General features: G+C 38.4%; 1 protein-coding gene across 3 annotated transcripts in view; it reads right to left on the bottom strand.

Annotated features, from left to right (window-relative positions):
- Nucleotides 1-502: 502 nt before the first annotated feature.
- The window catches only part of LOC100127794 (uncharacterized), a 43172-nt gene continuing 27601 nt past the window's right edge, over nucleotides 503-16073 (bottom strand). Inside the window, 8 exon segments of one of the 3 annotated variants that reach the window (NM_001113111.1) lie at nucleotides 503-968; nucleotides 2347-2455; nucleotides 4450-4528; nucleotides 5695-5789; nucleotides 6270-6418; nucleotides 8998-9110; nucleotides 12676-12713; nucleotides 15696-15814. In NM_001113111.1, coding sequence (NP_001106582.1) covers nucleotides 895-968; nucleotides 2347-2455; nucleotides 4450-4528; nucleotides 5695-5789; nucleotides 6270-6418; nucleotides 8998-9110; nucleotides 12676-12713; nucleotides 15696-15814 — 776 coding nt within the window. In that variant the 3' untranslated portion in view covers nucleotides 503-894. 3 annotated transcript variants of the gene reach the window in all.

The following is a 16073-nucleotide window of genomic DNA, read 5'->3' as shown; positions in this document are numbered from 1 at the left end:
TTTTCTGGTCCAAGTGAGGACTTTATATAAAGAACATGGTGGCAGTAGCAGACGTCAGAAAAACAACGTTGGCAAATACTTCCATTCAGAACCACAGCTAATTTAGTCACTTTGATTCCCACCATACCAGTGCCCACATGTAAAACCAGCAATTTCACATAAAAAAAAAAGGGGAACACATTTTTTAACAGGAAATCACAATTTTGTTTTTCACTTTGGAATTTATTTAAACCTCTTTTTATTGCCATAAAGTGATTTAATAATTATAAAATTATTTTAAATGTTAGCTAGAAAAATGGTAGATTGTAAGCAGCATAGACTGTTAGCTTGAAATGACCTTATATACTTTAGTATTTGACCAAATGAAGAAAAGTTAAGTATTATTCTTTAACAGCTAAGTGCATTATCAGTAATTAAAATGCCACTGATGACAGATGTTAGGTATTCCAGGCCCAGATAAAACCACAAGGGGTCAGCATTAACCAAGACAAAATATGGTACGTTGATAAAGTATTCTATTTAATAGTATTAGTGCAGTTCTAGTGCAGATAGTTTAGCCAGCAGAACTATACATGTGCATTTGAAAGTGAAGAGCGTTCTCAGTATTCAACATGTTAGTTCATCAGATACAAAGATCATGTGAAGCAGCAAGCATTGTACCTGCACATGTTCATCAAATGCATGTTTTGCCAGGTCAATAAAGTATTAGAAAATCTGGGCCAAATGAATAAAGAGTTTGTTTCTTTCTAACAGACATGTCAGCAGCAAAGCTTTCTCCAATTCTCGGCTGCTGTCACTTTTCTCTTTGAGATTTAGCTGTTCAAGTACCTTCTCCGCAGCTGAAAGTTTTCTTTACGATTAGAAAAAATGTACCGAGTCGAAAAGTTGGGTATATCAGCAGCCAACAGGAGATGGAGCAAAGAAATACATTGCTAGCAGAATGAAGTACACAAACACAAGCACAGTTCCTGGAGGAGACACAACACAGTTATACCCATGACTAGGGTCACCACCATTTCTGAAAAATATACAGGCCTTCCTATATTTGTGTGTTTCCCAATTAATAACATTGGCATCAAGTACAATTTTTTACCAGCCAAGCTGGCAAAATAACAGCCAGTTGGCAACAATATCTATGGCTTCTTTAACAAAAAAGCAGTAAAAAGGTTTGAAACGGAAAATACTGTGGCAGCACTGGATTATGAAAACGGCAATAGAAATACAATATTTTAAATGTACATTGTGTTTTAAACCTGTCCCTGTGGATATACAGACATACAGTACAATGAGAAAGTTTTCATGTGTTTTGATAAAATAAGGGCTTGCACTCAAATAATCACAGGCACAGTGGTAGCATTAAAAAGTAATTATCTTTTATAAAGTATACAGAAGATTTAACAAAAGTACATTTTTAATCAATACAATACAGTCAATTACACGTGATTCTACAAGATAAAACTCACCACAAAAGTGTGCACAGGTAAAGAAAAAGGACACACAGGTAAGCGGATACACTTGCCAAAGATGAGAAATAACGTTTCGGCACAGAATACCTCTCTCAAGGGGAATCCTGATGCATAAACTAATATATAAATACCCTCTTAAATTAAAATGCCAATTTTTCTCACAGCGTGCACCTGGCTTACTTCATGACGTCACATACTCTGTGGGAAACGTTACTGCGGAAGTGACATGAGCGTAACGCAGCCTCCGATCATAATTTTGTGCACAACTTCACTGTACTTTTAATGATGTTATGTCTCCCATTGAGTAAATTATGTGCCATCATAGTATTGTGAGGATAATGATGTTTTCCTTAAATACGGCAGAGTTAGAGCAGCGTGCTGGTTGCTATGGTTGGTTGCTATGATACAGGATTGGTTAATGCACCAACAGTACTTGGAGTTTCTTACGTGTGACTGTGTGCGTCTGTGTGCGTGAAGTCGCGTGCCTGTGCGTGTGTGTGAAGTCGCGCAAATTTACAATAGGAGGCTGCGTTACTCTGCGGGAAACGTACCTGCGGAAGTGACGTCATGTATCCGAAAGTAAGCCAAATCTTCTGTGTACTATATAAAAGATAATTACTTTTTAATACTACCCTGTGATTATTTGAGTGCAAGCCCTTATTTTACCAAAATAGAGGTACAATACAGAGGTACAATTTTTGGGCTGTTTTTGCACCAAATTCCTATATTGTATTTTGTGATTGTGAAGTAAGTGCCCTCATATTTCATATTTAAAGTTTTCATGTGTTGCCATGGTCATACATGTGCACTGCACCTCTTACTGCCACCCTCCTTATACATGTAAAAGAGAATGCTTTAGTTCAGTATGTACAGCACTTACCTTGGAAGTAGTCACACTTCCCATCCATAAAGATGTAGTTCATCAAGATCACACTGAATATACTGGCCCAGAGGTGCAAGTCACTGAATATCAAAGTGAAATCTGTTGCCTACATACACAAAATTGAGAGCTATTCAAAGGAGAACCCACCGTGGTAGCTACAGTTACAGAATTAAGTATTTTTGCACTGAAAAGGGACCCACACTTGCTCTAACTTGTGGGGGGCCGAAGGAGATTGGCGATATCTAGCCAGCACACAACAGATGTAAGGCAGGTACCCATTCACAACTTGATGGTTCTGTACTGGTTGGTCAGTCTAGTTTACATAACCTGCACAATTAAGGCATATGTTCATGATTTAAACATAGGAATAGTCTTTCAGAAAAAAACACCCACACTAATTATAGAAAATAATCCCATGTTTGTTTGCTTGCCGTTATAAAAGCAAAATGCCCCCATCAAAAACACATACATAATATTGAGCTGAGTCACTAAGGTGCGTTAAAACGAGCGCTATTTATAGCATGCGTTAAAAATGTTATTGCGTCTTATTTTCCGTTTCTTAACACACGATTCACTAAAAGGATACTTGCGTTAATTTAGACGCGATGCTGTTTGCGTTATTTAAGTCGCAAAGACTATTTTCGTGTGGTATTTGACGCAACGCGTGCTAATTAATGCAGCGCGCTACTTGTTGTGCGCGCTAATTAACGTACGTGCGCTATGTGCGCACACCATATTAGCCATACACACCATTACATTCGTAAAACTACTTTTTTTTTTTTTTTTTTTTTTTTTAAATGACCATTTCCCTGCAAACTGGAGGCTGCATCACTCTAGGGCCAACACATACTTGAATAAATCCCACTGCAAAGTCCATGTTGTGTTGCCAAAAGCTCATTAACTGTACTTTTCTATAATTACCGCCTGCCCCAAGTAGGTGTTAATTTTCGCACAGACTAATGCGATATTTAGCGCGTCTAAGTGTTTGTGAATCATGTGTTAGTATTATTTCTGCGCGAGAATTAACGCAATGCGGTAAAATTAACGCATGCGGTTGCACGCTGTTTAACGCACACGATATGCGCCTTAACGCATGCGATACTTTAGCGAATCACGCATTTTTTGCGCGTCAATTTTAATGCAAAAAAGCATGCGATAAGTGTTATCGCACTTTAGTGAATCAACCCTATAATATCAAAAGTACATCTTTGTAACCCACTGCATTCCTGTTTCTTCAGAATCTCAAACTGGCAGGAGACAGTTTTTAAAGCTATCATGTTAGTGCAGAAGCCCAAAGACAAGCTGCTTCTCACAAATCAGTAAGGATTCTTTCTCTAAAGACTTGCAGAAGTGGGTTCCTGACTGCAAACTGTAAGTGTAGGGACCTAAGGGAGCTCTCCTGCCAGGACAAAAGGCGTATATACGGGAACAAGGACGCAACCACAATGGAAGTTCAAACTTGTTCAATTTATTGTTACGTGCTCATAGCTTTTATACCTTTCAAATACGTGCAGATACAAATGAATTTATCATAAAAATAGAATGAGCCCTCCTCAGCTTCAAGGATGGCCTTCAAGGAGGCCGCTGCAGGACAGGAATGTAAGGACTATACAAAAAGTAACGGATCCGTCAGTAAACAGATACGTTAAAGTTATTTTTCCAAACCATATATTTCGTAATGTGCAAGCAGTGCAAGGGCACTATTTAGGAAAAAAACAAACTATTGTGGGATGTTCAAGCCTTGCTGTTTGCAGTCACAAAATAGAGATGCCTTTCTAAATTTGAGTATGATATGCTAAGCTTCAAGGTATATCAAAGTATATGAATAAATGATTATATCACTATGAGAATATAAGATGTTATGTCAAACCTCACAAAGTGCAACAGTTTTGTCTTCTGTTTATCAAATTGCCTGCCAGTAGGTAGTGATAATTACAGTGGGTCACATAGCATTGTAAACACCTTTTTGTAGTTTAAGAGCTGAATACAGAACATAAACGCTATAAAACAAAACACAAACAAGTGTGGGACTAGTTATTTGTTCACGGTCTCATCTTTTTCACTACGTGCTTTGCTATCCACATATGCATAATCACTTACATAGAAGACAGAGAACAGTACCAGGATGGGGATCTGTAACATGCACACCTGAACTGCAATGCAGCTGCCAATTTCTATGCTGAAGAAAAAGAACACAGTAAGTCCCTTGTTTGAAAATAAATAAACCTTTATTACAGCCAATAGAAAAAAGCTGAAAGAAACTCAGGCTAAATATTCAACAGATTCACATCTTGTATGGTGGCCACTGGCCAGCCCAGAACTGGGTTGGGCAAAAATCAGGTTGTAGAGCAATTGCTTTCTGATCAGAGCATCCACCTGCTTGGCCAAACTGCAGTCCATCAAGTTCTGGATCTTAAGTTTTAACTATTCTAAAAAGGCAATTGTAGCACATCTGTAGCTTGCCTGTACCAGCACTCATACTGGCTTTTTCTTATGTTAACACAGTCTAGTCTAATTTGATATTAATAATTCCAATAAGCTATGTTTTAAGTGGCTTGTGGATATGTGGGAGCTATGTTTTTACAAGGCTCGTGGATATGTGGGACTTGGTTTGATAGCAGACTGATAGATTTAATAAACGCTAAAGACAAATTCATACAAAATGTTGGTAAAAGGTCATCTAAAAGACCAAGTCTAAAAACTGTGTTTGAAAGACATTCACAAATGTGGAGATGGAGGTTTGTAAATAAGGCAGAACATGTCTATCAACTACAAACAAATCTATCACCACTTTTATATTGCCTCAGTATCACCACTTTTGATCAAGCTTGTTAAACCAAGGAATTACTCAAACTCCGGCTTTAGTCTTATATCAGGTATATTTTTTCCAGCCAACATGACCCTAAGGGCCACGACACACGGGGAGATTAGTCGCGCCGCAACAAATCTCTGTTGTCGCGGGCGTCTAATTTCCCCGCAATGCCATTCCACCGGCTAGAATGTAAATCGCCGGTGGGATGGCATACGCATCGCCGTGGTTTGCCGAAGTTGCATTAAGGCGCTGCGTATGACATCCCACTGACAATTTACATTCTAGCCAGTGGAATGGCACTGCGGAGAGATTAGTCGCCCGCGACAATGGATATTTGCCGCGGCGCGACTAATCTCCCCGTATGTCATGGCCCTAAAGCACCAGACTGACTATTTATATTCAAGCAACCAACTGGAATAGAGACCTATGGTTGCAGTTTTCCATATTAAGATCCAGATTCTACAAGTAGTACAGCCACCTCTACAACGTACCTTAAGGTCAGAAAGACTGTGTTCCACTATAGTTATACGCACCTTAAACTGAGGTTATTCAAAAGAGCAAATTGAATGCCATTGACTATTTCTGGAAGTTCTGGGATCAATGCAAGGATGGTTACTCCAATAAAATACTGAAAATGAGAGGGATGAAAAATCCAAGTGATAATCACCAAAGGCAACATAGTATGTAATGAACACAATAAACATGGCACCAGTGATTCTAAATGTATTCTTGTTCTGTGACATTTCAAGCACAAGATGACAGACATAACATTTTAAAAACATCACTAAACTCTGCAATGATTACAATGTATTGTAGGGGATTAAAGTTCTGTAGCAATTGTAAAAAAAAAAAAAAAAAAAAAAATGCACCAAGCCAGAGTAACATATGCTTTATGCAATGGGTTCTTCATACAGCATTGCACCTCCGTGAGATTTAGTTGTCTTGGAAAAAAACAAAACAAACCAAACAAGGTTCATAAGCTGTACATCATGGCGATTGCTGCTGCCTTGGTTCTACACTTCAATTTGCAGAGGGAGAAACAATAAGACTGGATATCCAGTTCTTTTCTGCATTTTTTAGCATAACTGAAAATAAAAAATCTACCCACCTGGGACACTGTCGCTTCTTTCAAAATAGGACTGATATGCTCAGTAGCAAGGTCTGCACAGGCTGACATTAACAAGGTGGAGCCCAGCAATATAATCATTGCTCGCCATCGGGACCAGTGAACCACTGCACTGTGATGGTGCCCAGGTACTAGTGTAGAAAATATGGCAGAAATTTAAAATGGAAACTGAAGCACCCAGAACAAACAAATTGGCCTTTTCTATAAAACAAAAAAAAAAAAAAAAAAAAAAAACTTAGCGTCAAGCCCATAACACTAAAACAATCTCCTTTGGGTTTAGTGCAGCATAACGTAACTTTAATTTCCATTCAATTTCTAAGACATCTAACATTTACTTCACACTTAGGTGAAGAAGTCAATTGGATAATGGGTGTAGCAAACCAAATTGTAAATTTCCATAGAAATACTGTGTAAAGACACACAGCTGACTATAAAATTCAACTTTTTGATTTGGGGTTTAATATGATTCTGTCTATATGACTAAGATTTTCATTCATCCAGGTCATAAAATTGTCACAGAGCCAACAAGATCTTACAGAAGGCCCAAAAACATCTACTAAATGAATGGGCTAGATCAGTGCTGTCCAACTTCTGTGGTGTCAAGGGCCGGAATTTCTCTAGCATACATAGTAAAGGGCTGATAATGGAAGTTTTGACCACTCCCCCTTTTTAAACTACACCCATGTTATCAAGACCATGCCCACATTAATGGTGGCAGCGCAGCAAAAACCCAAATGGTTTGTGCTCACTGCAGGGATTTAAACCATCATTCATATGTGAAAGAATTATATTATGTCATATTAAGACATACCCTTAAATCCATATGCCTCCTTATTCCCTGTTGATAGCACAGTAACCCCCAGCACATAATTACACACCTTAGGGACCATCTAATGGCTATTTTCAACAAACTCCCAGTACAAACCCCTGCCAGGTTCACCTCCTACAGGCAGCATAGGGTAGGCAGATTATGGCACACAAGCAGCATAGGGCAGGCAGATTATAGCACACGAGCAGAATAGGGCAGGCTGAGTATGGTGCACACACAGAGTGCTTTGCCTGCCCTATGCTGCCTGTGTGTGCCATACTCTGCCTGCCCTAGGCAATTGAGACTGCAAAATTGACTGCAGCAAGATAACACCCTCAGCAGCAGAACAATGCTCAGTCCTAACTAATTATATTTGTTGCTTGATTTGTGCCTTAACACCACATACTTCAAAATACAAGACAAACATGGCTGCGCAATGGGTTCTCCAGTTTCTCCCATTGTAGCCAACTTGTACATGGAGGATGTGGAAAAGAGGGCCTTACACCAAGTCACTGGTTTAGGTATGTAGAGGACGCGTGAGTTAAAAATCAGATCCAATAAATTGGCTGCCCTTACAGAACACATTAACTCAGTGGACAATAACATCAGGTTCACAAGGGAAGATGAGAACAAACTTGCCTTTTTGGACTATTAGATATCCATCTAAGAGGGGGTAAGTTGAAAACAGAAGTATACAGGAAACCCACTAATATGGATCAATATCTGTTGTTTGATTCCCATCTGCTGGAACACAAACTGGGTCTCATTAGAACTTTACACCACAAGGTGGAAAGTGTGACAACCGATACAGAGTCCAAGAACAAGGAGCAGAAACATCTCAGAGGAGCACTGAAAGCTTGTGGCTACACAGACTGGGCCCTTGTCAAAACAGCAGCATCTAAGCCCAAAAGAATACAAAAAGAAATAAGTGTCCTGAGACACAGAGTAGGTGCAATATGTAGCAGGCGTGTCAGAGAAACTCAGGAGGATTTCCAATAAATACCAGATCCTTGTGTTTTTCAAACCTAGCAACACACCAAAACAAAAACTGGTACACCCCAAGGACACTTCACCAAACGAAAAACAAAACAATGTGGTAGATGCAGTCCACTGTAGCAAGGAGTGCACAGGCCTATACACTGGGGAGACCAAGCAACTGCTCAGCATAGGAGGGTGAACTCTACAGGGCAAGACTCGGCTGTCTTTTTACACCTAAAAGAAAATGGACACTCCTTTAAAGATAGCCATGTCCAAATTTTGTACAAAGAAGTCTTTGTACAAACGAGGTGTAAAAGAGGCCTTCAACACCACCTGTCTGCTATATACAATGTCATCTAACATCTGTACCCCATCGATTTCAGAACACTTCACACATCCAATCATGCAACGGTCACAAGTAACACCTGCCTCTATGAGTTGCATGATACCTTGTTAATTCTATCACAGTAACCCCACAGCATTCACACCTCTGAGTTTCAGATGTAGTAAATAATGGAAGAGTTTATATGCTGAGGATTTTCCACACCCGTCTGTTGAACTGACTGCTCGGATGAGAAGTGAACCGTCTTCAGTGATTACTCAGCAAGTCAGTTGCTCTTGATTTATTTATATTAGATATGATACTGTCTTTCTGATAAGGAAAAACCCATCCTGACCCCAAAATTGTGTTTTTTTACTCCACTATTTAAAATGGGTTTGGAATCTCTAAAATAACATTGTATCTGCTATTAAAACACTTATAGGAGATGAATTGTAATGAACAGACATACATATTTCATATGAACTCATGTTAAAATGGGTGTATACTGTCCCTTAAGTAGCAATAGAAATAGATCAAATACATGCTCACAAAAACAAAATATTTCACCTATGTGCAGGAAGCCTGTGCAAATTCATGCTTACCATGGCAATCGCTGATGTGAATATCATAAATATGAGAGTGTGTCTTTAGAGTGAAGAGAAGTCCAATAATATATGCTGCAGGCAACAGTATGGACACAGTGTAGACCAAAGGCCTGAAACAATGACAGAGCTTAGAGACAAAACAAAAGGCAGCTATTGTAATACATATAAGATACTCTTGGTTAATTCTGTGCAGAAATTTGTTGTAAATCTACCACTAGTTTGGTCTTTATGTCTTAATTCAGCTTCATTCACTTCTGCTAATGGCTCTCTCTCAGATATTATATATATTATATATATATATATATATATATATATTATATATATATTATATATATATATATATATTATATATATATATATATTAAAAGCTAATAGAAAGCAGGCACTCACGTATTAAGAGATCAAAATTTGCCTGGGTGCAGTATGCAGAAATGAACGTAGTACAAATAGAACAAATGCCGCACTCACAGGACTTACTCAAAAAATAAATAATGCTTTTATTATGAAAAAACGTCAATCTAACATTTCGGCCGTATCCACAGCCTCTCTCAAAGTGAACAAAATAGACACGAACCCACTCTTAAACCCAAAATGGCGCCAAAATGTAGCTGATGACGTCACATCATGTGAGACCAATCACCTTCCAACAATGCATAAGTGAACAAGTAAGCAGACCAAGGGCCATGGCCACAATATATTTGGGTGTAAGTTAAAGGGTACTGGCATTGTAAAAAGTCGGGTATTGCTTGTAAAGCAATAAACCGAGTTGTGACAGTAGAACATAAGAGGGCAGGGAGTCTATGCCTTACGATCAAATTTCAGCAGATCCGCCGAAAGTAAGGTGGTAAGATTGTGAGGCATAGACTCCCTGCCCTCTTATGTTCTACCGTCACAACTCGGTGCGCACAATGATCTTAGCGCCGCATTCCCCAGACGTGTGGGTTCAGTAGTTTCACCCAGCATCTTGGTTACCATGACAACCAGTATCCGTTGCTTACGGAGCTTTACAAGCAATACCCGACTTTTTACAATGCCAGTACCCTTTAACTTACACCCAAATATATTGTGGCCATGGCCCTTGGTCTGCTTACATGGTTCCTTCTCTTTTTCCTCTACATACTTGACACAGCGTGTGTGAGTTGCAGTTCAGCTATATAGGTTACTTTGGCGCATCCTTTTCTTTTTTCTCCCTTCTCTTCTTGTACTTTATGCACATTAGTATGTCGGATTTACACATTGTTTTGATCAATATGACCTCATCATATTTTATTTGTGTGTTCACTTATGCATTGTTGGAAGGTGATTGGTCTCACATGATGTGACGTCATCAGCTACATTTTGGCGCCATTTTGGGTTTAAGAGTGGGTTTGTGTCTATTTTGTTCACTTTGAGAAAGGCTGTGGATATTGCCTGGGTGCAGTATACGGAGTAAATATAGTACAGTTGGACAAATTAGTTCACAAAAAAACAGCTCAAAGATAAAGAGCTATTTAAACCTTTAGGGGCCACACAGTTCAGTTCGTATGTCCAAAAGGATTCCCTTTGTAGTAAAATCCGATCTATGTCCCCACCTCTCGGTAGATCTGCAACACAGTCAAATAGGCATACACTTAAATACGGAGGCCGGATGTTTGGCTTGAAGCCAATGTTGTGCAACTGGCTGCTTAGAGATGTCTTGCTTACCCTCTTTTTTTCTAACCCTTCTTTAGATTGGGGTCCAGAGTAAGGGCAAGCAAGTGATCTACCGAGAGGTGGGGACATAGATCGGATTTTACTACAAAGGGAATCCTTTTGGACATACGAACTGAACTGTGTGGCCCTTAAAGGTTTAAATAGCTCATTATCTTTGAGCTGTTTTTTGTGAACCAATTTGTCCTACAAACGTACAAAATGATCAAGGATTTTAGGTCTGTTTGTTTTATACTACTTGCATTGCATGTTTTTTCACATTAATATTTCCTTGCTTTGAAAGTGTCATTTAGTACCTGGCATATTAAGATATGTGTTGACTAGTGTAGACTAAGTAGTTGAACTATATAAAATTGGGGGCCCCCAATAGCCAGGTTAATGAGGATAGTTGATCAGCTTGCGCAGCGTAATAAAGGATATAATTAATTTTGGATTTTAATGTAGCAACAGGTTTTGCACGTGCCATTTCTGTATATATGTCGATACATGGTTGAAAAAGTACTCTATGTTGCACATTAACCTCTCACTATAAATGTTGATTGTATGGATTTTTTTTATATGCATTTCTATATGATTTTATATGATACTATGCATATTTGTGATTCTTGGACTTACAGTCTTCACTAAGTCACTTTATTATACTAATGCTGCTTAACACTTTATTAGGCTGATGTTGCCTAGCACTGAACACTTTACAGCACTTTTTAGCACTTTCACTTGCTTTACGGCTTCAGCCACTTTATGGCAGTTCACTGTGAGGTCACTTCCTATTGGTTTACTGGTTTTTGGTTATTTAAAGATGTGTGTTACAAGGCATGGATGCCCTGAGAAAGGTCCCGGATGGGAACCGAAACGTTACGTCGGCTGTTTATGCTACTTTAAATATATGTTTTGTCTTATTGGCATAATAACAAATTGACCCATAATATTCTACACAGATTGTTTTCCCCATTGTATGCATTTGTTCTTGAGGAAAATTACTTTAGAGATTATAATTTTAAATATAATAGATATGAATGCCCTTTGAGGCCAGGCTGTCATTGCTAGCTGCTAAAATTCCCATTTCTCATAGGGTGGATAGGATTCCAGAAAGGAAAAGAGAGAAGCTAACAGAGCAATGCTATTTGGCCTGCAGGTCTACGCTTTGGGCACACCACAGGTCAGCAAGTTTTCTGCCCACCTTAAATGAGAAGGAAAGGTAAAAACTAAGTAAGCTCAGAAAGGTCTATGTAAATACAGCCACAAACACTTACAGAACTGCTGCTTTGAGTCAGTTAAAAAAGAAACACCACATTTCTTTCCTTCAATTTTGTATACATGATCTTGTGTGTCAGACTTCCTCCTCTCAGCAAAATCCTTCAAGGCACAACAGGAGCCTGCTCAGTTTGCTTCTCTCTCCCCCTCCCCTCTCTGTTGTAATCTAAGCAGAAAGCTGTTCCCAGCCTGAACTATGCTGCCTGGAAGTGAAGTCAGACCAAGCTAAAATGGCAGCTGCTATCTTAAACAGAGGGAGCTTCTAGGGCTGTTTACTTAGGCATGGTAAAGCTTTCTACAGAATAAATATAGCATTCTAGCTTACACTATTGTGACTAATCTGTTGCCTAACTATCTTTCCTTCACCTTTAAGCTTGAGAATGGCAAAATCCCACCTTGCTAAGGCAGGCAAAAAAACAAAACAAACCAAATCCTCCAGGACTAGGAAGGCTGGGGAAAAACTTATTGAGAATCACTCTAATGAGTGTACAATTTAAACAGAAATAGTCCATGCAAGATGGATGGACCAGAAGGTTTTTATTCATTAGATGTTAAACACCAAAAATATATTTTTAAAAAATAACATAAAACAGGTTCTGTGCTGGTTTATTATGTAAATGGATTAACATCACTCAAAAAAAGCATTACTACACTTCTAAAATAATGTCCTGAGTGTAACAGAAGCAATTACATGGCAATCAAATGTGACTTACTGATTAGAAATATACTCACTTAACCTCACTGTAGAAAGCAGTACTGTTCACCTCCATCTGAAATGATAAACAAGTACAATTTTGAAACGGTATACAAAAGCAACAAATGTATACACAAGGGACAATGTTTTACATACACTGATATCTAAGCATTTGACTTTGTGAAATTATTATGGCTCTCAAGGTCACCTAATTGAACAACACTGCACAGTACACTGACAAACTTATTACTCACCAGATTTTTCCATCATGCCCAAATGAGAATTGTTCTAAAAGAATGATGGGATTCAGCAATTCTGGTCATTTTGAATCATGGCCAATAAATTAAAATGCCCAATATCATCTCATAGTGCCTGTTTAAATATGTACAACCATCCTTTAGCCATCATTCACATTATGAATTTCCTTCCTAGTTACCCGATTTAACCAAATTTATCCATTCTAAGGTATTTTCCACAAAGTGTATTTAACATGCTGATAGTGTTGATATGCTACATGTTCTTCTTGCATAAAACAGTTAATTGTAATCAGAACAGAATTCATCTGAACTTGAGATTTTTTTTTGTTTGTTTGTTTTACTTGGTTCCAGTTGACCAATTACATATGTATGAAATCATATCTTATCATATGTAGCAAAGCCAAACAAAAAGCTAGCGGGTATTGCAGCTGATGCCCAAGAGCTTGTAATTTGTCCAAATATATGCCAAATGCATTCTCAAAATTGTAATTTAAGCTTTTTTAGAAACTTGGACCACTTCCTCTATTAAAATGTCAATAATAGGCCAATATTGGGAATGAGCATTGACATTACATGTCATCTTAAATACAATAAACATTTTCATAAGTAAAGAGTAATGCTATTCACTATATTGCATGCCTGCCTTGTATATCATTTAGCTTCAAACATGCAACCAATATACATTCATGACTGATAAACACAGTGCTAGGGAAACATGCATAAATTACGTTGTGTAGTGCAGATTTTCTGTCCAATGAAAGTATTAATGCTGGCATCTTCTAGAAGACCTTAGGCTGATGCCACATAGTGTATGGCGTATATTTAAAATATCGCCATATGCTCCTATCTGTGCCTGCACCCGAATGAACAAGATACGCTCGGGTGCAGGCAGATGTAGCCAATATCCGCTGAAAATATAAAGTCTCGCGTTTTTTGCCGGATATCGGCTACATGTGCCTGCACCCGAGTGTAACTTTCATTCTTTCGGGTGCAGGTGCAGGTAGGAGTGTATGACGATATTTTCGGCAAGCGGATACGCCATATGCTATGTGTGGCAACAGCCATAACTATATATTTAAAAACATCTGGTTAATTAAAACTGTGCCAGTCCATAAACATTACTATTGCCTTGTGTATTTATGGTTTCTTTTCTAATCAGCCACAGACATTTTGGGGTTTATTGAAGGGCTTGCAGCTAGTTCTCAGACACTAAAAGGAGTATTTTGTCATTGACCCAAGACAATACCTATACATTTCTCAAGGCTACAACTGGCTCATTGCTTTAAGAGCAAACTTTTTTATTTCTTTTATTTCATTTTAAAATCTTACTTTCCCATGGCCATGTGACTTATGCTCTAATAAACTTCAGTCACAATTTACTGCAGCCTTGCAAGTTGGAGTGATGTCACTCCACTCCTAGCAGCCTACAGAAGAACAATGGAAGGTAGCAGCTCCCTGACACTTATTGTTAAAAATGCACAAATGCCCCACCTAGGGGTAGTTAACAGAAGGACACTACAATGTATTGTATTCATGATCCCTATTCTAGCATTAATCTGTACCCTCTTTCCCTGCTAACTCTTATTCCTCATTAGGCTTTTGTGCTTCTTATACACATATGGAGGAGGGTGACTTTTTTGTTTGGGGAGGTCAACAATAAAAGGGCTTTGCAATGGAGAACTTATAATTGTGTGTGAGGAGGGCAATGTTCTCTAAATATTCTTAAAATGTTCACCTATGCTTATACGATCGCATTAAATAATGTAAACCCTATTTTTCTAATTTAAACAATTTCCCCCTTGATGTTTGCTTGCACTATCCACTCCTCCTTCAAGCACACCTTGCTCAGACCTTTGGTAATAGAAGTTTGAATTAAACCATCTCTCCCATTTATCTTGCCATTTACCTCTAAACAAGTCAGACTTTAAAGGACATGTCAACCCCAAAAATTATGTTTTGCCTAATAAAATAAAGCTTAATTCTAAGCAACTTTGCAATATACATTCATTACATATTTATAATGGATTTTGAGTTATTTGTATATATAATTGATATTAGAAGCAGTGTTTGCCTGTCCTTTCTATTCTCTGCCCTGGTGGCTCTGGCATTTGAAACAATGTAACACAAGGCTGCAGATTTTACACACCTGTCTTGCTGGCACTTGCAACATTGTTAAAAAAAGTAACAACCAGGAGTTCAGCAAATGCTGCTTTCTGTAGCAATTACATTTACAAGTAAATGTAACAAAAAAAAAGTAACAAATTACAGTAAAGCCATACTACCCCTCATTTATGCTGGTTTCACTTTGTGCTAAAAATCAATCTTATCTGTAAAATTGGCCACTTTATTGGAGCTCCCTATAGAACCTATCACTTCTCTGTCCGTGTTTTAAACGAAGGGTGGGCGTGTCCTAACTGTCCCAGTCAGAAGCACAGTAGGAGGGGGAGAGCCAATCACAGCCCTGCAGTCAAACAAGCAAAGACAGGCTTCAGTTCCCTATCAGGTCAGCCTAGTAGAGTGCCACATACTGAGAGCCGCCGACACCCCTGCACATCGAGAGAATTCAGCCAGCATGAAGTGGCACAGGTGGGCGGGACTACTGGGGTTTTGGTGGAATTTCTCAATAAATTAGTCTGAAACAACTTTTTTTTTTTTTTAAGCACAATCCTTCTAGGAGGAGTATAATTCACTGGTACATTCAAAATTTTTCTATGATATGTCTCCTTTAAATAATGCTATTCCATATCTCACACCTTTCAGTTATTGCTAAACATCGCTCAAGCACCACATCTGTTACTTACAACATCAGTTTGGCAGTTGCTGCAGATGTATCTCTCAGTCTCATTTTGGCTGATGTCCATACATTCCCCGCATATCATCTTACCATACACTTTTGAAAAAAGAGTTGGTGCAAATACACCTGTGAAAGGTTATAAAATATAGGGAAAATTTATACAGGCACTGAAGTGTACATACATTCAAGCAAAACTAGATTATGAATGAAGCCATAAGGTGATTTATACTTACTCTAAATTACTTTTCCTTCTGTCTATTAAGACAGCACAGTACTGAAATAACCCCCACCAATCCAGCAGAAAATATACCCCTAGAATGACTCCCCACTCCAGTCAGCCTTTATTAATTCAAATAGCAGTAGCCATGAAGGCAGACATTGGACT

This window comes from Xenopus tropicalis, chromosome 3 (genome assembly GCF_000004195.4).
Source record: "Xenopus tropicalis strain Nigerian chromosome 3, UCB_Xtro_10.0, whole genome shotgun sequence".
Classification (NCBI taxonomy): domain Eukaryota; kingdom Metazoa; phylum Chordata; class Amphibia; order Anura; family Pipidae; genus Xenopus; species Xenopus tropicalis.
The sequence above is the reverse complement of the archived record's forward strand: the minus strand, read 5'-3'. Positions and strand labels throughout refer to the sequence as shown.